Source organism: Apis mellifera, linkage group LG8 (genome assembly GCF_003254395.2).
Source record: "Apis mellifera strain DH4 linkage group LG8, Amel_HAv3.1, whole genome shotgun sequence".
NCBI lineage: Eukaryota > Metazoa > Arthropoda > Insecta > Hymenoptera > Apidae > Apis > Apis mellifera.
The window spans coordinates 9,161,302-9,187,125 of NC_037645.1; the positions used below are offsets into that span (position 1 = coordinate 9,161,302).

Consider the following 25,824-nt stretch of genomic DNA (forward strand, 5'->3'; position numbering starts at 1 on the left):
AAATGTAGCTCAACAAAATCGAAGAGTCTACTTAAAATTTGTATTTTTTACCTAATTTTTTATTATTAAAAAATTAAACGAAAGAAAAGATAGATGTTCTTCATAGAACATTAATATTGTGCAATGTCAGGATTAAATTTAATAAAGAGAAATGAAACATTCTAGAATCACGTTATTATATTACGATATCTTTAAATTAAAACTTACGAAGGAAATTATCTTTTTTCAAAATAAAGAACCAAGAAAAAGAGAAAGAAAGGAAAAGAAAAAGTTATAACGTGAAAATGAAAAATAAATCCTTAAAAATTTTTCTCATATTGGTATTTTACTGGAATTACTTCCATCGAATCTTCTATTCCCATTATATACTTCAATTTTTAATCAACATTTCCAAAACATATTTTTATAAAACAACAATAAAAGAAAATGAACAATCGAAACGGAATCGAAATGAAATATGAACACACCAGCACCAAATTCCCTAACTTTACGCACTTACACTCTAAAACAAAATTCTCAGTCGTTCGAGTCATTCGATTTTAAATTTCTTTATGTTCAAAGATAACTGGAGAGAAGAAGACTTTCACCGAATTCACGATTCACAGAAATAACAATAATCCAATTTTTTACACGGTGACTTCTTCAGAGAATCTGCTTTTATCATCCAGATTGATGACTATAGCATGCGTCCTCGCATGGCCGGATTTACTCTTACTTTTGTCCCGTTCCCTAATCTCGCTTTTTTTGTCCTCGTGTTTCGTCTCTGTTCCGATATCCTCCGTGGCGGGCCTACCAGAAGTTGAGACAGCAACGTCGTTGGTTCTCATTGGTTTCTTCATTTCGACGGAAACGAGGGCCTCTCCTTCTTTGGACGAGCCTTGATCCATGCCTCTAATTCCGTTCTTTTCCACGCAGGCCTCGCATTTCTTCTCCCCTTTCATTTCCCCACCTAGACATACATTTGTTCATCCATACGTCATGTGCGTGATTCGTCTGAAGATTTTCGTTAATTGAACGGAAAAACATTGAGTGGCGTAATTGCTTCTTTGTGAATGGAAAATTTGTGAGAATTTGATGAGAATTGATGCATAAAGAATGATGAGTGATTTGAGTGTATATTATAATTATATATATATATATTATATATGGTGTTTAGTGAAATTTTGAGGTTAGGTTCGATTCGCTCGGTTCATGATTTATATAATAATAATTCTTTTTATCATGAAAATTAAAATTATGTTTATAATAAATATCGATTATTACCTTTTCTATCGCTTTTCAAGGAACTTCCAACATCCGTTTCGGCGATTGTCGTAGATCCATTAAGATCGTTCAATCTCATACTGGAAGAAATCGCCTGGATCGTGGACACTTGCGTTTCGGCACGATTTGCGGCTTCTTGCATCGCTGCGAGTTTGTTCACCAAATGGTGATTACCGAGCAGAACATTTTTTTCTTTCAAAACTTCTAATTGATTGATGAATCGACGGAATTCCTCCTGAAACATTCCAGAAAAGAAAGAAAGAAAAAAAAAAAAAGAAACGAAACGTGAGAATGGACCAAACGAGAAATTAAATAAGAAATATCTTCTCGTTTTAATTATCGATCAATGTTCAAATCAAGAATTTTAGAATTTTACAATTCTGTTGAATTTTTGTTTGGATGTTTTAGGAAGAGGAGACATTATTCCCAGTTTAGCTGCATCATTGGTAAATCTGATTTTCCGATGTCGATATCGTAATTAACGCGGCATGGTGGGCTATTAATCGGCTTTTCACACAATGGATCTCGACGGTTCAACGCCTATTAATCGGTATTTGCCTGCATAGAACGCCGATATATGAGGAACTTCCAGTGCAGCTAAACGCGATTAATCTTAAATAAATTTTTAAGATTGCAGGTGATGACTTGTAGGAAATAAAATATATGATAATTTAAAACTTTGTTCAAAATTTTCTTTAAAAAAAGCTCTCTTCATATTATATTGCTCTTAAAACATTGTAAATCGAAAGATGAGTAGAGATATAAATAAACGAAATATCACGAAAATAGATCCACAATATATCCACGATATGTGAATATTTGTTTAATTTTTTATAAGAATAACAAAAGTGGTTTTACTATTTTCGAATTCTTTTTTTTTATATCAGTTTATTTATTATTTATATTTTTAAAAAATATAAAAAGAATTTTATTTCATTCGTGTTTGCTCACCATAATTTGAAAAGCTTATATATAGGAGATAGATATAAGCAGCGTGATGACTGTCTAAAAGCAGGGATTTAATATCGTGTATACTAAGGATTGAGAGGAGGAGCATCCAACCCGACCTGTAGAGTTCGATAACAGCATATTAGTCGGTCCTATGAAAGGGGAGGCGCAATTAATGGAAGATCAAGTGGTAGCTGACTCAATAGGCTTTTACTCTGCTATATCTTTGGCCAGGAAGGAAAATAATAAAGCATTCAATAAGGTATGCAAATAAACAAAGGTGTGACGTTTATCAGAATTTATATTTTGCATTCCATTCTTTTTCAAGAATGAGGATATTTTTAATATGAAATATTAATAATTTTCATAGTGAATATCAATTGAAATATTCCTTGTATTATTTTAGAGAAAGAAATTAATAATTTCTTTTTCTTTTTTTTTAAGTTGAGAAAGTTGAGATTTTTTTGTGTTGGAGAAAATTTTTTCTTGATTAATAAAAGATTGGAATAATAATTTTTTCAATTAACTATTGAAATTAAAAAAATTCAAGAATATATATATATATATTTATAATAATCATTGAAAATGATTAATATATAAGAAAAAGTCTTTTACACGAGTTAGAAAAAAGAATTGGAGAGAAAAAAAAGAACTTTTATCTTTAGGAGAGCTTTTATTTCAGAAAAGAGAAACCTTGCGGAAGATGACGAGCCAGAAAGTCTTTCTCAAGAGCAATTTTTCGTCTTCCATGGTTAAGTAGAAAAAAGAAAAAGAAGAAAAAAAATTCCTTTCTCTCCACGGATCTTTGCAACCGAGAAACCCGATATCACACCCGATGCCTGTGATCCAAGCCGTGAAACGAGCTTCAGAAATTACATCCACCGGAGCCATTACTCCATCGAAACGATCGTGTCAAACAGCAGGTTATAATCAGTGCTCGAATGTCAAAGCGGCCACCAACCGTGGCTTTCAAATCGACGGAATTCACTTGACTTTTTGCCACGATGTCTTGCCAATTTTTTTCCCCCTCTTTCCTCTGCTCCCATCGATGACATTTATTCGTCGAAAAGGCAGCCCTTTTCACGCGTCGCCTTTTTATGTAGGCCAGCAATAGCGGTTCAACAATTTGAGGTTAAGGAAGAGAAATCTTTGAAATCAGCGATTTCCATTTCCATTTCCACGGTAATTGTTATTTATATATAGGGCAGTGTTCTCGAGGAATTTTAAATTCAATATTCCTTACTCCTTGCGGAGTGATATAGGTTATGTTCGAATTTAATATGAATTCTATCCTGATTCGTAAATGATGATGTGCGTATTGGGAATTTTTTTGGGGAGGGAAGGGGGGGAGATTGGATCGAAATTGGATTCTTTTCATTGGGATTGAATTTTTCAAGATTTCGAGATTTTCGGTATTCGTATTTTGAGTTTCGATGAATATTTATTCAGTTGTATACTCTTCTAATTTATCGTCATATTTAACATAGGCGTGCGAAAATCCAAAAATTTCTAGATATTTAATAATATTTTTAGGTTTAATTTTTTAGGTTAACCTTCGATGAATTCGCAATTATAAATCATTTGTTTATGAATTATTAATTTTTAAAGAAAAAGAAATATAATATATAAGAATCTGAAAATTTCAAATATTCGATGGACATTCAAACTGGATTGTTTTCGAAAATATCTCATCATGCTTAAGATTTTATATATTTAAGATTTTATAAGATTTCAAAACTTTGTTAAATAATTCAATTGTTTGTAAAAACCATTAATTTGAATTTATGAAATTTTCGAAGTTTCACACACTTTTAAATGTATCACTTGGCAATCAAGTTCAATCAAGTGATATATGAGAATTTTTCTTTTCTATGGTAATTAATGCATATTCATTTCGAATTTCGTTGCATTCAAAAAATAATTTGAGTTCTTAAACTCTTGCTATTCATAAAATATTTTCAAGGATTAGATCCAATAAAATTTATTAATTGTAGTATCCAATATTTACATCATATTTGTCAAAATTTGGTATAAGAAAGAATTTGATATAATTTAATATAAGAAAAATAAAATAAATAAAAAAATATGAGAAAAATCGTAATATGATGATTTTTTATACAAATGAATCTAATTTTAAATATAATAATAAAATTGTATATTGATCGATTTTTAACGAAATGATTAATAAAAAAAATTAAAATTAATTTCAAGTTTTAGAAGGAGTCGTAGAAGTTTTCGTTTAGTTTCACATAATTTCGATGATATCAGACAAAACAACCTGCCCTGAATTCAGTCTTTTAATAAGCTTATAGAGAGTATTAGGTTTACCAGTACAACTTTCATAGCCTCTTTAAATGTCTCTTGGAAACTTCGTTAGAAGAATCTGCTTGTTAAGCGGATTTTTCGAAAGGTTATCATTTATAAAATCCGTAAAATTAAAACGATTATTTTTAACAGCGATCTATATACCCATTATTGATTTCTAACAATTTTATAAATAAGAAATTGAAATCTACGTAAATTTATTCGATCAGAATGGCAATTGTGGATTCAGAGATTGGAAAGTTTTACTTGATTATGAGCAGAATCAAAGGTTATGAATCATATAATAACGATAAATTGTATATAACATCAGATTGGAAATGTTATGTTTATTCAAGATAAAATTTATTAAATATCTAATACATGTAATTATGTAATTCAATGTAATAACGATATATTAAATGAAAAGTCAAAAAAGTTAAAATTTTTTCTATCTATTCTTTCACAACTTCATTTTAAAGTTTCATTCTCTTATCTGTTCTTCCATCATTATAATTCATCCAATCACGAAAATTCAACGAGAATTTATGTTACGTGGAACAGAAACTAGAGAAAAGATGAAAAAAAAGGAGAAAAAGAGCAACGATATCCAAAGATTCATATATACGTACGTATATATACAGAATCACGCGAACGTGCCATTAAAGACATATTTTGACGGTGATTCGAATTCGCCATGAGAATTTAAATCGCATACTGCTGCCCTCTACCTGCCCCTCAATCGTTCACCAATTGTAAAGCAGCACACGTGTGTCCCTATTTCATAGTTCCATATTTCACATTCAATCGACTAAAATCTTAACTCACGAAAAGATAAAGCTTTTCTATATAAATAATATTTAATTCCGCAATCGTAACGCACAGGATTAAAGCTAATTTAGGTGATTAAATAACTTTAGATAGTACAATCAATATTAACCTAACCTTATTTTCTCCTATCATATTTATATTTACTTAATTATAAATATATATTTTCAGGATTTTTCTTATATATATTATAGGATTTATTACATATATTAGCTTTAGAGTACGATCAATATTTATCTTATTTTCCCCTATTATATTTATATTCATTTATTTATAAATATATAATATTTTCAGAATTTGATTATAAATTTACAATAAATTTATTATATCGTTCTCAATAACGTTTTCTTTTACAAATTGCCTTAGTTCTTGCTAATTTTCATCAATTTTTAAACAGTTCATTTCTCGTTGGTTTATATAAATCATAAATCACGATGTGAATTTAAAAGAAGTACATTTCAAACTAGAAAACTTCAGTCCGTTCGTGTTCAAATTGACCAATTGCGTGTTTCCAATGTATTCATCAGTGTGGCACACCTTCAGTAATAAAACGTATTTCCCAACAATATGAAAGATTGAAAAATTACTGTAATCAAGTTCCTTCTATTCCTTATTAACTTTTAATCAATTTAATCTTTGTCTCTAATAAATAAATTCAAATCGTTTATTTAATTAATGAATAAATCTCGATCAAAAATTTTTCTAACTTTTGTAATCACCTCGATCTCTAGAATCCACCCTCCAAATGTGTTCGATATATTAACAATTTAACTCCTAATGTATTAAGAACACGAAGATCAGACCTCTGATTAATCGGAGAAGAAAAATTTGTTTCATTCGGAGTGACAAGGAATACTCGGACAAGGAAAAAAGATATATCCTAAATCCTAAAAATGGATGTAGATCTAATAGAACGGTGGATAAAGATGCTCTTACCGTCGCTCCATCACTTTCATCCGTGAAGTTTCCTTGCTGAAGGGATATCGAGTTTGTCTGATTGCTGGTACCCGGCGGACGGCCACTTTTCCCTAGAAATTTCCCAGTGGCTCCGGAATGTTTCGAATCCTCTTTGCCCCCACTACGGAACACCATGTATGCCTGTGTCAAACCAGCAAGCTACGGTTTATCTCGATTTCTTGAAAAATCTACCAAGTTTCCGTCGATCGTGGCGCCATCTCGGACGTTTAATTTTAACATTTTCTTTATGCTAAAAATTATTTACGAGGAAATAATAGATAGAGATATTGATATAAAAATTGTTAGGATATTTTTTTTATTTTTTTCTCTTTTTTTCACTATCTTTCATTCCCTTTAAGTTAAGATAAAATTCTTCAGAAATGGAAATTGACGCGAGAACTGTACAATAAACTATAGTTTTGACCATTGGATGTTACTAAATTGTACGAATTTAATATTGAATTTACCAGGGCTTACAGTATTCTAGATGCTGTACAACTCTATAATTTTCTCTCTAAAGCATTCATCCGTCGAATTAAGCGGTCAGGAATATTAGATTAGGAAGAAGAGAATTACGAGAAACTGCTTTTGTCCTGTGTTAATATATTCGACGTAGTTTACAATTGCTTCTAACAAGGTGCTTCAGTTCGATAATCAATTAATTAGCTTATAGAACATAATATACATATATATATTATTATATCTCTCTATAATTATTATTATCAAGAAAATAAACTTCTTTTCTCTTTCTTAACAGTAACAACAAGAATGTTTCTACTCTGCAACACATAATACCCGCGTTGTGAAATTTTCTTAAAAAAAAAAAGAACATTTCCTTGTTCTCGTGAAACAGAATTAATAACATTTACCCGGAAAGGAGGAGTAAGGCGTTTTACATTCAAAGTTCGACTTTAAGTTAAACGACTTTCAATTTTAATGCGCAGAAAGAGAGAGGAGAGGGGGGAAGGAGGAGGAGGAAGAGGAGGAGGAAGAGGAGGTGGTTCGCAGGGACTGCGATTTTTCATCGGCGCCACATCGGCCGGAAATAAATTAGACCACGGCTGTTCGTACACAACTATTTTATAAGTTGCGCCAGCCGTTACTTTCGAATGATCAATATGCAAGCCGTGAGATAAATAAATTTCAACGGGTTAGCCGCAACCTTTAGGATTCCCCCTCCCCGGACCGGCCGCCATTTGTCGCGCACCATTTGAAAACGCGAATGAAAATGTGGAGAGAAAAAAAGGGAGGGGGGATCGATTCCATCTTACCTTGCTGCCGAATATGAGGCAGAGAAGCAACGTGACCGTGAGCTGGGTGTGACAGAAAAATATCACGTACAATAAATCCGGATTGGCCGGTGACTGCAAGAACAACCTGTAACCGGAAATATCCCTCTGAATGTATTTTTTGTGCAGTGACGTGATAAACTTAGCGCGAGCAGGTTATGTGAATCGTGTAAAATTTTTTTGAAACTTTTTTTTTTTTCTACTCCTACTAAAATGTTTACACGTAATATTTTTTTAATTTTATTGGATTCTCTTTTCTTTCTTTTTAAATATATTATATTTCCCCTCGTGAAAGGAATCAGATTTGGATTTAATTTTGATTTAATTTTTCGTAATATTTTCTCGTGAACATTTCTTGGAAGAGTGGGAACAATCATCTTCTAACGGTCCAAGTTAAATTCTACGAATCGTATTTTTCCTCAGAGTTGATAAAACATTTCGATTCGATACAAACTGACGTCCATTTCTGCGAGAGAATTACTCTGTTTTTCCCCTCTCAGAAAGATACACAATACACGTTGTAGGAGGGAGTAGTAGTGGAGTGAGAGTTAAAAATTCTTGATAACAAGAAAAAGAAAAACAAGAGAATAAACAGAGAGAAAGAGTTTATTGTAGAATGTAGATCCTAATTGGATGGCACTTTTGTATGTGCATTATATGAAGTAGTAGTATAATAGTTATAGTTAGACTACTGTCACAAATGATATAATCAAGTATAGATATATAACTATATATAATAGTATAGATTAATAGAAAAACATTGCTGTTGATATAAATATAACAGCACAAACATGATATAAGATGAAATTATTTGAAGAAAAATAGTATAATTATAATAAAAAAGCAGAAAAAAATATAAATATATTATGTTATTCTATATTGTAAAATTGACTGTGAATGACTTAAACTTCCTTTAAAAAAGGAATAACTTGTTGGAAAGTTTTAGTATTGAAATTCTCTAGATTGTATTTTTTAAACACATTTTTGTTTTTTAGATTAATCAGAAATATTTTAAAAATCATGGTAACAATGTTTACAGTGTCTATGATTATTTTCAAATTAATTGATTCTTTAGTAATATATTTAAAGAATCAAATGAATTAATTTTAAGAAATTGTATGAACCATGTACAAATATTGAAGAAATTTAACAATTTTCACTTTTATCAAAGAAGTTTATTCATTTACCACTCAATTATTGGTTTACTAAAAATTAATTCTTGTCTCCTATCTTAAATCCCATTTCTCAATTAATCATTCTTCAGCTCCCTCACATTCATTACAGATTTACATAATTAGATTACACATAATCTTAATCTCTGATGTCTGAATAATTTGCATTAACATCATCTCATATCTACTCCAAGGAGCACTTCCTTTGCACGACTGGATATGCCAATATATAATGTTCCATCAAGGGAATTCCAACTCCAAGGAGAGAATCTTCTTCCCCTATCAATCTTGGTAATCTTTCTGCACTGTTTCTTCACACGTATATTGTATTATCAAGACATAATTTCTTGTTCCAGATTGAGTCCAAATTGAGATCCAATTCTGATCCAATTCTTGTTAATCTTGTATCAAATCCTTCTACTATGATAAATAAAAAGAAACCATTTGATCATTATCGCTCAAGGAACAACTATCATAAAATATCATAAATATCATAAAATCTTTCCTTTCAGATGTATCCACAGTTACCTCCGTTTCACAATGGCGTCATCTGTTACAAGCTGGTGGCTGTTAATATTTAGAAAGCAATTTTTAATGGGTCCAGGCTGCTTTATTATTGCTTTCCAACGAATTGCGAACCGCAATTCATAAAATACTAACTGTTGTAAATTATCTGAAAGTTTCCCAGCCACCATATGGGCTTTCACGATGCAAAGAGGTAGAATTTATCTTCCACCCTTCTCCCCCTCTTTGAAAGACGAGCGAATTTCTCGAATTTGCTCGCGGTTTGTTAAAATATCATCACAGCAAGATGGCTGCTTACATCACTTTGCGCCAACACCTTCGTGGCTTTCGCGTGCCGCGCCAATTAATTATAATCAAGTTCTTCAAACGAAAGCATCACTTTCAACGAATGAATCTCGTTTTTTTTTTTTTTTTTTTTTGAATAAAGATCATTCAAAGATTATTCAGAAATTTATTTATAAAGATAAGACACGTTTTGGAAAAGCGTTTAATGAGCTTCCCTCCCCGCACATTCTTCCTTCATTAAACCCTCTATTGCATTTCGTTTTCAATTCGGGACTTCAAAGGTGTGTTCCCGCAGGGGTTGCAAAATACATACAGAGATGCATCCGTCGATATTATTAATAAAATAAAGTAAATAATAACAATAAAATTTTATTATTTATTTCAGATTCATTTTTTCAAAAATTCATGGAATTAAAAACAATTATCTAGAGTTTACTGGCTTATTTAAATTAGACATTTATTTGATTTTTTTTTCTTTTCTTTTTTTTCCCCTCATTCTATTATTATTTAATTTCAACTCTCGATCGAACCAGCCTTTCCATTTATACGGTCCATCTTTTGTTTATCAACACTAAACGCTCCTCCTTTCGAACTTCCCATTTCCCATAATTAAATATTCCTCTCTCGATCAATTTATATAATTCGTCGCCTTTTATATAATTATTGACAGCAGAAAAGTTAACGATAATATTCAAAATTTAAAAAAAAAAAAATTTATTTTCCACAATATCGGTTTCTTCCTCTTCCATTCATAATATAAATTATAATATAAATTTAAATTAAATATTATAATATATAATATATATTATAAATATAATTATATAATTATAAATTTTCTAACACACGTAATATATACGAAAGTATGAAAGAAGAGAAAAGCAAAGAATTCGATAAAAAATGTTCGATTTCGATTAATCCGAAAAAAAATTGTTTCCGAAAAAAAAAAATTCCATTTATTTTCCACGATATTGGTTTCTTCCTCTTCCATTCATAATATAAATTATAATATATAATATATAATATATATATTATAAATTTTCTAACACACGTAATATATACGAAAGTATGAAAGAAGAGAAAAGCAAAGAACTCGATAATCTTGAAAAATGTTCGATTTCGATTAATCCGAAAAAAAATTGTTTCCGAAAAAAAAAAAATTCCATTTATTTTCCACAATATCGATTTCTTCCATTCATAATATAAATTATAATATATAATATATAATATATATATATTATAAATATAATTATATAATTATAAATTTTCTAACACACGTAATATATACGAAAGTATGAAAGAAGAGAAAAGCAAAGAACTCGATAATCTTGAAAAATGTTCGATTTCGATTAATCCGAAAAAAAATTGTTTCCGAAAGGTTGTTCGGGTTAACATTATTTATGCGGGGCGTGTAGAGCGGCATCGAGGCATAATAGCTTCCGGTGTTCTGCTCCAGTTCACGACACGGGCGCGGACGTGAGGGGGGGACGGATACATTATTAAAATTAACGATTCGTGTGTTGCCAGTTTCGGGGAACAGAGAATATTCGACGAGCATTAAATCCGATGACGACGTTTCGTACGATACACACTGTCCATTCCCATTCACGCGTTTGACGCGGCGAACATTTTATTCGAATTACGATAATTGAGATAATATCGGGAAAGACTCGGGGGGGAAGAGCGTTAATTTTTCGCGCGGAAAAATTTGCATAGGGGCGTACGTCGATATAAACCTTTATAATAATCCCTCAAAGCGCGATGAATGCGAATTTTTTTTCTTTTATTATTATTAATCTTGTTTCAACACGTATCCGCGTTTCATTTCGGCTTCGTATTCCACTTTGAAATCCAACGTGCGTTAATGTAGGTCGTCCTGTGATACCATCAATCAGCTGAATTTTTTTTCCTTTTTATACACACACACACGTATAATATACAAACTTGTTGTAATTACAAACTTTATAACTGGTCACCACGAACGTATTTTCGACGCTGCGCGCGCAGGCTTGTGAATTTACCTTGATAAATGGGATTGAATATAGAGAATTTTTCGACGAAATGAAAAAAGAAAAAAAGAATCGTTGAATTTTAATTTGATTGTTCCTCGTTTCATTCTTTCGAATAATTTTCATCTTGTATCTATTTTGTGAGATGTGTTTATTTTTGTACGATAATTGTACTTTTTATCAACGAAGTAAAGGTTGAGGTTAGACGAGTGAAAAAGTGAAAAAACGTGAAATTAGTGTTTACGCGTGTAATGCTCTGTGTTCTTTTGGATCTTTTTTTAAACAGATACTCACATAGAGACGTTGAGGAAGACTGACAATAAAAATTCGTTGTAAATGGCCATCGAGATGAATCGACTCTCGTTAAACTCTGACGGCGTCTTTCTCACCACGATGCACAGTCTGATGCCCCATATGAGAAACATAACCTCAACTAGAACAAAGAGATAAATTTCCTCTCTTTATTAACGCCATTGGAACCATCGTTTTACAAAAAGTGTTTGCAAGAATAAAAATTAATCAAGATTTGTAATTTCTGCAAAGAATGTGTTATTCCATTAATTTGAAAATTCGTTTTCAACGATATATTAGTTTGTAAAAGAGCGAATAAATGTCTAGAAATAAATAAAGAAAGAATTTTCGTTCGTTTGAGAGGAATTGTTTTGTTCCTGTTTGTACCTCTTTCGAATAGCTTTTTGAGGATTGGTGACATGACGACTAAAAGCATATAATAAAATATAAAAAAAAAAAATAGAAAATAATCGTTGTTGTTCTGTATGATTAATTTGTTAATTTGATTCTTAATAAAAAAAAGCAATAAAGATGAGATATCATTCTTCGTTATCCAAAGTTTTTGATAATTTTATTGAAATAGTTTTTACATTTTTCTTTTTTTTTTTTAGAGATTTTTAATCTTTTCTTTTAGATTATATGTTTATTATCTTTGCTGTTTGTATTGTTCACACTTTTTGAGAGGGTAAGGGAAAAATTTTGCGAAGCCCATATAAAAATATAAATTTTCCTGTTTTTCCTAATTTTCTATTTTGTATTCTTTTTTTTTTTTGAAATTAAAACGAGATATTTTTATTCACACTCGTGCACTTCGTTTATTGATCAAACACGATGATTTAAAAATTCTTTATAAAATAATAAATTTTAAAATTTCACACTTTTCGATTATAAAAAAAAAAAGAAAAGAAAATATGAATTGTTGCGAATAAACTGCTCGAAAAAAAAAACGAGTTAAATTAAAAGATCCACTTGCAACTTCGTTTATAAATACATTATACGATATAACGTGGCGGAATTTGTATACGCGTTTTGATTTTTGTTTTATTGCATAAACGAATAAAATGATTTTTCTTTCTTCTTTTAATAATACAGAAAAATTGCAATGGAAACAAGCCCGTTTTTATGTTATCATATATCACACGTTTCACAGGAGAAAAACTGTTTCGTAATTATTCAAAAATTCATCGCAATTGTGCAATTTAATTCTTCTCGTTTCGATCCATCAACAATGGATGCGATTCCCTACCGTGTAATAAAACGATCGACTTCCGTTAAAATAATTTTCCAAAAAAGAAAAAAAAAATGTTAAAATAAAACTCTCTCATAATTCCATTCGAAATTTTATCGAAATAGAAATAATTTTCATTTTTCATTATTTATAAATAAAATATTTGACGAACCTAATTTTCACGATTAAAAATGATATTAGAAATCTTTTAATATCATCTGAAAACAGGTACAGTAAATCTAATGTATAGGATTATGATATAATCTGCGGAAGAAATTTCTTTGGAAGATATCGAATAAAGTGCCTCTCTCCATTGTGGTTGCAGTCACGTTGTATTTATTGTTTAACCGAAAAAGCAAGGGATAGGAAAGAAGATTATGAATAAAAAAAAAACAGCAACAGTGACAAAAGCAGCTTCAGAAAGAGTTGTTTTTCCTCGTCAAAAAAAGCTCTCGCGCTAATGCGCGCGCGCTTTAGAAAAAACCTGTGAAAAAAAAACAGGCAACTTGCGGCTAAGCTGTACGCGAGAACATCTTTGTTCAAGAACCGTTTAACTAGAGCCGTTTAAATTAAATTAAATTAAATTAATTATCGAATCAGATGAAATTTTTGAAATCATCTTTCCAAGGAAAATTTTCGAAAAATTTCATCAGAATATTACTGAAATAATACAATTATAATGTACTATAATATTACTGAAATAATATAATAAATAATTTCTGCATTTCGGAACTGCGCTAGAATTGGTTCAAATATAGGGAATTTTTTTTCTTGTTAGTGAAATTGCTATTCTGGGAAAAAATATTTATTACAAAGTAAAATTTGTATCGAAATTTTTATTCTAATAATTTTTAGAGAGATATTAGAATATTTTTGATGAATCAATTACTTTCCTTTTAAATTCAAAAAATGGTGGAGAAAAAATTTATTAGCGACAGTGAGAATAAAATTTCTCGAGTACGAATTTTTATTTAAACGGTGATTTTTGTACCTCGAAAATCGGCCTTTGCGAAATTGTCCGCTTAGGTTTTGTTTCATTTTTATTTTTTTTCACCACAGTGACATGTTCATTCATTGGCGGCTTATATATCGGGTGTTTCAAAAAGAGGATTGCAAACTTTTGATTTCGACTTTTTTTACAACTTTGTCGATCAAAGCTCGTATTTTCATGGCAATTTATTTTCTTTGACAACGATTAAACATTTTTTTTCCCCCGGTCCTTTTATGAACCGCGCCAATTTCAAATATGGAATTTCTCAGTCGGTTATTCAGATCAAACATCAAATTCGATGGAATAATTGATTTAAAAAACGTTTAACTTTTAAAGGTTTCTTATTTCATTTTGTCTTAAATCATAATTCTATCGATAAAGATGCAACAATTTTAAAAATACAGTTTTTAATTTAAGAAAATTAAAAATTCTTGAATGTTGTGATTTTAAATTTTTAAAAATCTCAATCAACATATAATCATAATATATATACATAATATAGAGATAATATAATAAAAAAAAACGAGGAAAGGAAATTTTTTATAAATGAAATAAAAGTTTGATTATTATCTCTGGAAATGGGAAAAGAAAGAAGGAAGGGAAAAAAAAGTAGAATGGTTATTCGTAGAAAGTTATATCACCAGCCAAATATATTCCAAGGAAAGTTCAAACACGGTTCTTTGCAAATAAAAGTTGAAACAAGCAGCAAGGTATAAGAAATTACATCCAATTTAATCACGAAATGAAAAGTAAGTACTATGCAGTTACTATTTCATCTCTCTGATCTCAAATTTACTCCAGATACGAAGCAAATAATCCGGCAAAGACTACGTTAAAATTTGAATAATTTTTATATCTCCAATCCCTTAAATAACAATTAATCGTCAATTCTGAAACGAATATCATAAAGATAATTGTATAATTTGTGTAACGAATAAAATCATGAATTTGAATTTAATTAAATTGTGTAGAAAATAAATAAATTATTTACATTTTCTGGCACATAAACTTTTCAATATTCCAATTCTGTGAAAATCTGATGAGAGAGAGAGAGAGAGAGAGAAAAATGAATCTTTAATTCAGAAACATTCTTTTTAAATTCCCTATTGGATGAAATTTTATTGTCAAATTTATTTTTTTTTAATCTTCTGAATCTCTATGTGATCTCAATTCCATCCAAAAAAATCAAAAAGAGAAAAAAAACATAAAACATAAAGAGTTCGAATTTAATTAATTTCAAAAATATACACGTGACCTGTAATCTCAATTTCAAAACACTTTTCAAATAAAACTACTAAAAAAAAAAAAAAAAAACGCAATAGACATTTCGATTTTGATCGATCCCAGAGAAAAATCCAATTTCCAATTCGAAAAAAAAAAAAGAAAATCTTAAAATTAACAAGAAAGAACGAGACGAATAAATTCGATTTCCAATCTCAATGAAATATAATAAATCTAATACTTCGCTTATCCCTCATCGATCCCAATTTTTAAATTATTCTTAATTCAAATTATTCCAAAAAAAACGCAATAGACATTTTGATTCAAATTTAAGGAAGGAATTTTATTAACGTTTCCAATAGTATTTTGAAAAAGTGAGAACATCCGGTTTTAGAATTATTTATCATTTTAATAGAAAAATTCATAGAGAAAATAAAATCATTCCCAGAGAAAAATAAAAAATTCAATAATTAATAGAATATTATCTATTATCTTTTTAATAGAAAAATTCATAGAGAAAATCATTCCCAGAGAAAAATAAAAAATTCATCTTCGTTACAACAATCCAATTTCCAATTCCAAAAAAAAAGAAAATCTTAAAATTAACAAGAAAGAAAGAAAAAAAGAAGAATAAATTCGACTTCCAATCTCAATAAAATATAATAAATTTAATACTTCATTCACCCCTCACCAATCATCAACTTTCAACTCTTAAATTATCCTTAATTCAAATTATTCCAAAAAAAAAAAAAAAATAAAAAAATAAAAAAAATAAGAGAGAAGAAAACATCAACAGACGTTTGATTTTCAATCAACTCGTGGAGAGAAACGTGTACTTCACTGTTTGTCCGATTCGATTCGAATCGAGTTAACAGGCCATAATCCGACGAGCAGTATTTACTATAGAAAAGAAGAAAAGAAGCCACGGTTCTTTTTTCTTTTTTTTTCTTTCTTTCTTTCTCGTGGCCTCTCAAAGTCGTGGAAAAAACGAACGTTACGTGTTTCACGTGGTTCTGATAGGATAGATGAAGAAGGGGTTGAAGAAGAAGGAACAGCTTCGCCAGGCAAAACATCGAATTAGTTTGCGGTTTGCTTTTCGAGAGAGGCGTGTGACAGATGGTGAATTATAATTGGAGAATATTACGTGGACGATAAAGTTTGTTTTATAACGATCTTATTAACAAACATAGGTTTTAATCGTTTAACGTTGATGAATCGAGTTAAATTTAAAAATTGCTTGCAATTGTTTTATTTCTTTTCTTCGAAAAATATATTGAAAAGTGGAAAGTTTTTTTGAAAGCTTCTTCGAATTTCTTTCACACCTGTTTTGATTTTGAAGAATTAGAGGAAAATTTGGATTACAGGAAGAATAAATTTGAAAGAATTTTAATTTCCTTTGAAGCTTCTTTAATTTTTTTAATTTTGAGAATTAGAAGAATTTGGATTGTGAACAATTTTAGTTTCCTTTGATTCCTTTAATTTAATTTTGAGAATTAGAAGAATTTGGATTATGAATTTCAGTTTCCTTTAATTCCTTTAATTTAATTTATTGAGAATTAGATATTAATTTAATTTTTTGAGAATTAGAAGAATTTGGATTGTGAACAATTTTAGTTTCCTTTAATTCCTTTAATTTAATTTTGAGAATTAGAAGAATTTGGATTGTGAACAATTTTAGTTTCCTTTAATTTTTTTAATTTAATTTTGAGAATTAGAAGAATTTGGATTATGAATAATTTTAGTTTCCTTTAATTCCTTTAATTTAATTTTGAGAATTAGAAAGAATGGAAAATTTGGATAATTATATAAGGCTTGGAAATTTTTTCTTCATGTTTGCAAGAAAATTTTCTTTTGAAAATATAATTCTTTGATAAGTTAATAAAATTTCTATTTTTTAATTATTCATTATCCACTTCAAACAATTCATAATATTCTTATCATAATTGCATAACTTAGCTGAAACATCCCCCTTTTCCTACACCAATCCTTTAATCTAGCAAAATTCTTCGAATATTCTTCCTTATATCTTTGATTAAATCAATGCATTCAATCATGTATATTTATTTCTCTGAATTTTTCAATTCCTATCAATTCCATGAATTTTTCCATTAAAAAGATAAACAATTCTAAAACCGGATGTTGTTCTCAGTTTTTCAAAATACCATTGGAAACGTTAATAAAATTCCTTCCTTAAATTTGAAATACTTTATGCTGGATCGTGGCCAAAGGAGAAGGAATTGAAAGAAGCTTCTACTTGTTAAAACTTTGGCGTTATTCCCAAAGAAAGGGATCCACTGGATCACCCGAATCTTCTATCCAACGAACATACTTGGTCTTATCGTATTTCTCCGCAAAAAAAAAAAAAAAAAAAAAAATATCTCCTTTTTAAAATGTCGAGAAAAGTATGGAGACGAATAATTATCGAATAAATTTACCGTTCATCGAGCACCATAGCTACGTCTCCGTGAATTACTTAGCAGAGATTCTTTGAATGGTAAAATCTTTTAATTGAAATTCTCCTATGGTCGTCTTTAAACCAATTAAGTAAATCGTTTTCGGGATGGAAGGCTAATTTTTCGTAAAGGGATGTTATGGAAGAACGATAAGTAGCTTATAATTCAAATGAAAAATGTCACAAATGTGGAAAATTCATATCTATTTTATAATCATTTAATTGCATCAATCTTTTAATTTTCTCAATTTTAATTTTATCGTTTCAGATAATTCGAGATATTCTCACATTTGGCAATCCAAAATATATATATATATATATATATATAAATATTTCAATTTTCGAATAATGTAATTTTTCCACTTCAAATAAGTCAATTTATTATTTCTCGATAATTAGAAATTATTCCGGTAAAAAGAAAATCCATCTTTCACGTTGCTTGAAACTTTTCAAAGAATCGATATTATAAACTCTATGCATTTCTCTTTCGTCGCATTTCACCATTTAGAATTTCCATTTCCCTTTAATAATGAGACCAGGACCGCGAACTTTCGGCCAATAGCGGGGCCAACGGGAACAATTTCCAAACGAGAGCGTGCATTTATCGTGGTTTACTAACATTTGTTGGTTTATCTTTTGAAAGAGAACGATGACCTTTCTCAGAGAATTTTGTTCGTTTCTTTATAAAATTATCCTATCTTCAATTCGCTTAACAACTTTAATTTTCTTAATTCTCTGATTTACTATTAATTTCTACTTCAAAAAAAAAAAAAAGAACATTATTCAAATCGAATTATTACCTAAATTTTCAATTTAGTTTTACGTGGTTACTTAAATTGATTAAAAAGATAAAATATAGTAGTTGGAGTTAAATGGAATTTAGTTAAAATTTCTCATCAAAGTGCGAGAGAATCCATGTTTGATCTCTTCCACTTTAAAATTCATTCTCGTAATTTCATGCTGAATTAATCCCAATCAATCCATCAAAGAGTAGATTAAATCTATTTCCGTGCGTGACCAACATATTCCATCAAAGCAAATAAAAAAAATAAATAAAAAAATAAATAAAAAAAAAATAAAGGAATCGCGTTTCAAATAATTGGATCGAACGTTTAAAATACTCACGTGTGGTGAAACTGTGATCCCACCAATCTGTTCGGCACAGATAAGCTTTCAGATCATCCGCTGTTCGCGCCACTATCACCACAGGTGGCGCCACCAATGTACGAATGCTCAGGAACACGCTGAATATCATTACGATGACGCCTAACCGTTTCAGAAGGCTGCCATCGGTTATTTTCACAGCTTTCGCCGACTTCACCCGAAATATTACCGATATCCTGTAACCAAAAGAATCAGAGAACGTTGAGCGTTTTTTTTGTGTGTGTTTTTTTGAGTGATTTTCACTGTGAGCATCATATAAAAATCGGATACATCGTTTGATAGATAGGTTAGAAACAGGCAATTCAAAGAGCAACACACGTGGTTATTAGGAAAATTCATCGATTTTGACGTTGATTCTATTCCTACTCTATATCTTTCATTATATATTATTATATATTATTAACAGAGAACGATCAATATACAATTTACACACGCTTTCATCACCATTGGTGGCTTCGAAGTGAATGTATAATTATTTATTCATATTCTGTGACACACTGTGTTTAAACGCTTTGACAATAGCAACGAATTTCTCTTAAATGGTAATATGAGTGATGTGTGAAAACGAGGGAATTCTTGTCCACGTATGTACTTATCCCGATGGAAAATATTTAACGTAGGGTGTACAGTATCTGCTAATCTTGTGATTGATAATTACAGATAGAAATTGAAATAATTCACGAATGATGTATATCGCGCATAAACATTAATTCTAGATTAAATCATAAGTTTGGAGAGGAACAGTGTACAAAGTGAGTTTGTTTCGTCAAATCGGATCAAAGTTTTTAAATTATCACTTAAATAGATGTAATGAAAGAGTTCGATGATAAAGTGGTTCGAACATCAAAAAGAGATGAAAAACACGAACGGTCTCTAAATAGTCCACAGCAATGTCATCTCGAGGGGCAAAAGGGTGCTTGAGATTTAGTAGCTCGGCCGTTTTCCTGGTCAACGGAGCATGCTCAAAGGATGAAATCTCTTCAGGAATAAAATCTCTTCCCGTAAGAGGATGCACTTATGACAATAAAGGTAAGGACACGGACAAATTGGAAAAGGCAGTTTTCGTGCATCTTTGCTAGTCATCTTGGAATCCATTTTACGTCATACGTCTACCGGTGAACGTCAAGTATATTAATGAATTTATATCCTGTATAAAATTAGAGAGAAGTTTTTTTAATATAATTTAAAACGAATCACAGAGATTAAAGAGCACAGATAGATCTTTCATCTTTCGAAAATTATATATAATCATAACAAATATTGATGAATTTCTCATTTTTATTAATTATAATACATCTTAACGAAGTAGTACGTAGTTAAATTAATCGGTTTCAAATATTTTCGCAATTATAGAAAAATACACGAATGCTTTTGTCAAACATGAAAAAATTATTTATGATCTAGTATAAAAATATAATAATATGTATTCAATTATTTCCAATGACCATCTACTTTTATTACTTTTCTATAATTTTTTAAATATTTATCATTTGTAATTAATTTTAATGTTTTAGCGTTAAAATCGATTCGAGAATCGTTTTCACAAACAGAAGTGCAAGAGTGTGTCAGCTATCATTGAACGAAGATTTAAGCAAATCTCGTCCTTTATCGATTCTTTAAATCGATTCGTGCACCGAAAAAAACGAGGCCTGATCCCGATAGTGCCAAGGACGTTCGATTACAAGGACAGATGTTGTGCAAACGCTCATTTGACCAAGCAGTCTTCTTAATCACGTGTATATCTACGTGTTGACCCAGTTATTATCACTCGATTCTTGGGATGAATAAGCTCTGCTCTGAAACTTTCCCGATAGAAGTTTCTTCTATCCTGTTTTTTAAGAAAATTAATCGACTAACAATCGATGTAACTTCGATGTGTGAAACAAAAACATAGATAGTCCGAAGTAAGGAGCGAATCGATGAATTTTTAAACAGGTGAGGTGAAAAGTTGAAGACGTGTCGGATGAAACTGACTTAAAACTCTTTAAAGGATACTTTGCAACAACTTTGCTTCCTCTTAATTTGTTTTCCAACGAAACGGTTTCTCTCGCGATCACTGTTGCTTGGGAAACGTGTCACACTCTTTGTCTCGACGACTTTGTTCCTTAATTAATTAAATACAATATATTGATCCGTTTTTTTTTGAACTCATTCAATTTATTTGCAATTTTAAATTTTTTCATCAATGCTCCTGCAATTCTTGAACGAATTGAAAGAAAATGTTGAAAATCTTCAGGTATCATCTTACTCTGATTGGAACATTAAGTTCTAAAATTAAGGAGAAATTGGTTATTCAAAAGAAGAAAAAAAGTCTAAGCCATAAATATTTATCATTACATAAATCTTATAAATTGAAGATTTATCAGTAATTGTTTCAATCAAGGATTCCAGAATCAATGAATGGTAAAATTTAATAATTGAAGTTATAAGAATAAAGTCACTTTAATAATTTAATATAATAGAAATAATAATCGCAAATAGATATTTTTTATAAGATATTTCATTATAACGATTGTACAATAATTATTCAAGCATTATTTAATAATCACTTAAAAATAACTTTATTCGAAATTTTTTTCCATCACAGGATCTACTTATTAAACTCTGCTCGGAATAATTTCTCTCTCTGGAGCACGACATCTCGAAATATCTAGAAATTTTCACGAGACGATTGTTTTCGAGGAGGAGGAGGAGGAGGAGGAGTGTGAAACGAGACGGAAGGAAGGAAGGAAGAAGAAATTTTGAATTTCTTAATCTCTTAATTAATCCTTGGCGAACAAACGGAGCTGTGCATGAGCTGGCGATCGAGCTTCGTTAATTATAAGTTGGAACTTGGGACGGCGAAGTTGCGCGTTGTCGATTAAGCTGCAAAGTTCGCTAAATAACATTAGAATGCCGGAAACACGGATGGCGAATGAGGCGGAGGACGGGCGGAGGTGGGGAGGAAGGGAGAGAGAAAGAGAAAGAGAAAGTTGAAGCCGGTGGACCCCGGTTGTTGGACCAAGTTTAACCAAGGAAGTTTCGGGCCCGGTTAATTGTGTTAGTTCCGACACAACACAGGGGAAAGTATACGGTTCAGATATTGCAGAAACTTGCCGGCTAAAAGGGACAATTTCGGTTCGAGATTTCCAAGTTTCGAAACCTGTTACGAAAATGCTCTATAGAAATTACAGTATGGAATATGAGTAATCTTTCCTTGTATACGGCACTTATTTTTGAGTCAAAAAAAGAATATGCAAATATTCTTAAATAATAATGCATATTTCTTATACGTTTATTTGTTGGATTCTTTCACGTTTTAACTATTATATGAATAAAATTAATAATTATTGATATTATTAATATTAAAATATATATAATTAAAAATTATATTATTAATTAATAATTGATATAATTAATTTATAATTTACTTTGCACACTTTAATAATGCTCAAGAAATATCTGGTGAGATAGTATTCTTAAATATTACTCTATATTCCTTATCCATCTATTCTTTCACTATATATGAATAAAATTAAATTGATTAATCATTATTTACTTTGAATAATGCTGGAGAGAAATATTTGAGGCAGTATTCTTAAATATTATTGTATATTCTTTATACATTCATTCTTTTATATTTTAACTATTATATGAATAAAATTAAATTGATTAATTATTATTTACTTTGAATAATGCTGGAGAAATATTTGGTGAGGCATTATTCTTAAATATTACTGTATATTCTTTATACATTCATTCTTTTATATTTTAACTATTATATGAATAAAATTAAATTGATTAATTATTATTTACTTTGAATAATGCTGGAGAAATATTTGGTGAGGCATTATTCTTAAATATTACTGTATATTCTTTATACATTCATTCTTTTATATTTTAACTATTATATGAATAAAATTAAATTGATTAATTATTATTTATTTTGAATAATGCTGGAGAAATATTTGGTGAAGCAGTATTCTTAAATATTACTGTATATTTTTTATACATTCATTCTTTTATATTTTAACTATTATATGAATAAAATTAAATTGATTAATTATTATTTACTTATTAAATAATGCTGGAAAAATATTTGGTGAGACAGTATTCTTAAATATTACTGTATACTCCTTATACATTTATTTGTTACATGGATTCTTTCATGTTTTAACTATTATATGAATAAAATCTATTAATTATTATTTATTTATTGAATACAACAACTTTTTTATATGTTTATACTTTTGATACACTATTAGAGTCTCTTTCCAACTACACTTTTGTGAACTTTCCCTAATATATAATATATAAACCCTCTACTTCTTCCAATTTGTCAAGAGAAAGATACGTCAAACGAGAAATGTCGACAAAGACTTACAAATTTTGAGACTTTAGAAATTCTGTAATAAGAAACCTGTACGTTTTATTACACAATACTTTCCTACTTTCTATTATTTTTATATCTTTTGTATATTTAAATAAAACAATTAGAATTATATCGTCTATAGTATCATCCGATTTTACTGAAACATTTTTATTTTTCTTGTTAGAGGAATCGGCTGTGCCAAAAAGTAGCATCTGGTGAGGCACAGTAACCAAACTCGGACAATTTACGAAGAAGAAAAGATCGAGACTCGTCCGATCCAGCTTACAAATTCCCTTGCGAAACGAGAAAAGAAAGGAAGTGGAAGGAGGGCGGAAATCCTGCGACCGTTCTCGAAACTCTGCTGGATCGAGCCCTGTGTGGGAAGAAATTTTCTGGAAAAAAAAAAAAGAGACACGTTACACGCTTGTCCACCTCTCTCTCTCTCTCTCTTTCTCTCTCTGTCTATTCTTTCTCTTCGATTGTCAAGATTGATCGGTTCGAAAATGGAAGAAAAGAGAAAAGAAGGAATAAGGAGGGACGATGCACCTCTCTCTTTCTCTCTCTCCATTTATCTTTTATCTTCGATCGTCGAGATTGATCGATTCGAAAATTCATCGAAGAAAAGAGAAAAGAAGGAGGAAGGAGGAATAAGGAGGGACGATGCTCTCTCTCTCTCTCTCTCTCTCTCTATTTCTGTCTATCCTTTCTTTTCGATCAGCGGTTCGAAAATCCATCCCATCGAAGAAAAGAGAAAAGAAGGAGGAATAAGGAGGGACGATGCTCTCTCTCTCTCTCTCTCTCTCTCTCTGCTTCTCTCTGTCTCTGTCTGTCTGTCTCTCTATCTCTTTCTCTGTCTTTATCTATCTCTCTGTCTCTGTCTGTCTGTCTCTCTATCTCTTTCTCTGTCTTTATCTATCTCTCTGTCTCTGTCTGTCTCTTTCTTTCTCTCCGTCTATTCTTTTTCTTCGATCGTGGGGATTGATCGGTTCGAAAATCCATCGAAAATCCATCGAAGAAAAGAGAAAAGAAGGAGGAATAAGGAGGGACGATGCAGCTCTCGAATGATCCCGTTTTCGATTCTTTTCGGAACGCAGGGATAAAGAAGGATGGATGGACGGATGGACGGACGGATGGATGGATGGGTGGATGGACTCTCCTCGTTGGAAGAGATTCTCGAGCTTGTGGAAAATTGGCTCGATGCTGTATGCCGAACCATTGTATGAAAAAGGATTTCCAAGTCGAGAGGAGGATTGGGTACAGGGAAACCCTGTTAAAAAATATAAGGAAACTACTGCTTTGAGGTTTTTCCGAGGGAGGGGAAATTGGGAGGAAAGGATACTTAACGTTTTTCGAGAGTTTGAGCCGTTCCTTTTCGTCTCCTTCCACTTGGAAATTTGAATAATTTCGATGGAATAACACATAGAAATTATCGTTTATAAATTCTTACTCGAAGAAATCATCAAGAAGAGAATTGTCTAAAATTATGCACTCGATTCGATTCGATTCGATTCGGATCGAGGATAATCGAAAGAGGTAATTTTTAATTTCTTTATTAATTTCTTTTGAAATTAAACAATGTTTCTTTTATCGAGTCGTTACACTACTTACTCACCGCCATGTCTTGAGCATGAGAGCGCCGTAAGTGAGGGAAAATCCAATCTCCCGAAGCCAGACACGAACCGTACAGGTTATGACGTTTGGACGGGGGTACATTACTATCGTCTGAAACAAAGAAATTGATTTCCGTCCCCATAATTCATTCTCTTCCCATCCACGAGCACGGGATATCCACGGATTCATCAGAGAAATTCAATTTCCCTCCGATGGATTCTTGTCGATCGAGGAAACGAACTTTCTTCGTCATCGATGTCTTATTTGCTTGATAAACAAACGTTTATACACGTTTCCTATATATTTGTAACAGAATATTAAACATCGTGTAAAATCTCCTCTCAACGAGTTGTTTTTAAATCTTATCCAAAGAAATAATAATCCTAGAACACTTTTGTACAATCAATATTATATTACGATCTTATATATAAAACGTATTCTTCTCGAATCTTGAAAAATTTGATCTCGAATTGATGATTTGAAGAATCCGTGTATCATTGGATTAATTTCATTGGAAATTTTCAAATCAAACTTTTGCAAATATTCTTCACTTGGAGGATAATGAAACTCGAATATCTTGCCTTCTCCCGTATCGTTACGCGATTTAAAAATAATATTTCGAATCGAAGCGATGTTTTATTAATTAAAACAAGTCGGATGATCCGTATATACAATCATGTAAAATTGATTCGATACTAAAAATATATACACGAGAGAATTTTTTTCGCGACCGATCGCGAAATAATATCACGAACCTGAAACACGAGAACGAAGCCAAATGACAAGCTGGTACGAATAAAGGTCGAGTAATTTTTGCAAAGGAAGTGAAAGAAATTACGAGATTGCACGTGATCCAATATTGATGTTAATGTGAAAAAAAAGAAAGGAAGAAAGGAAGGAAGGAAGGAAGGAAGAAAGAACGAGTTTGTCTCTCCCCTCGA

The 25,824-nt window shown here is 30.6% G+C and overlaps 1 protein-coding gene across 1 annotated transcript in view; it reads right to left on the reverse strand.

Moving 5' to 3' along the window:
* Positions 1-304: 304 nt before the first annotated feature.
* LOC413568 (probable G-protein coupled receptor 158) overlaps positions 305-25,824 on the reverse strand; it is a 168,449-nt gene continuing 142,929 nt past the window's right edge. Inside the window, exons 7-13 of the mRNA XM_016913572.2 lie at positions 24,885-24,994; positions 18,883-19,097; positions 11,869-12,007; positions 7,569-7,674; positions 6,277-6,438; positions 1,264-1,498; positions 305-949 (exon numbers count right to left, since the gene is read on the reverse strand). Coding sequence (XP_016769061.2) covers positions 627-949; positions 1,264-1,498; positions 6,277-6,438; positions 7,569-7,674; positions 11,869-12,007; positions 18,883-19,097; positions 24,885-24,994 — 1,290 coding nt within the window. The 3' untranslated portion in view covers positions 305-626. The remainder of the gene's footprint in view (positions 950-1,263; positions 1,499-6,276; positions 6,439-7,568; positions 7,675-11,868; positions 12,008-18,882; positions 19,098-24,884; positions 24,995-25,824) is intronic.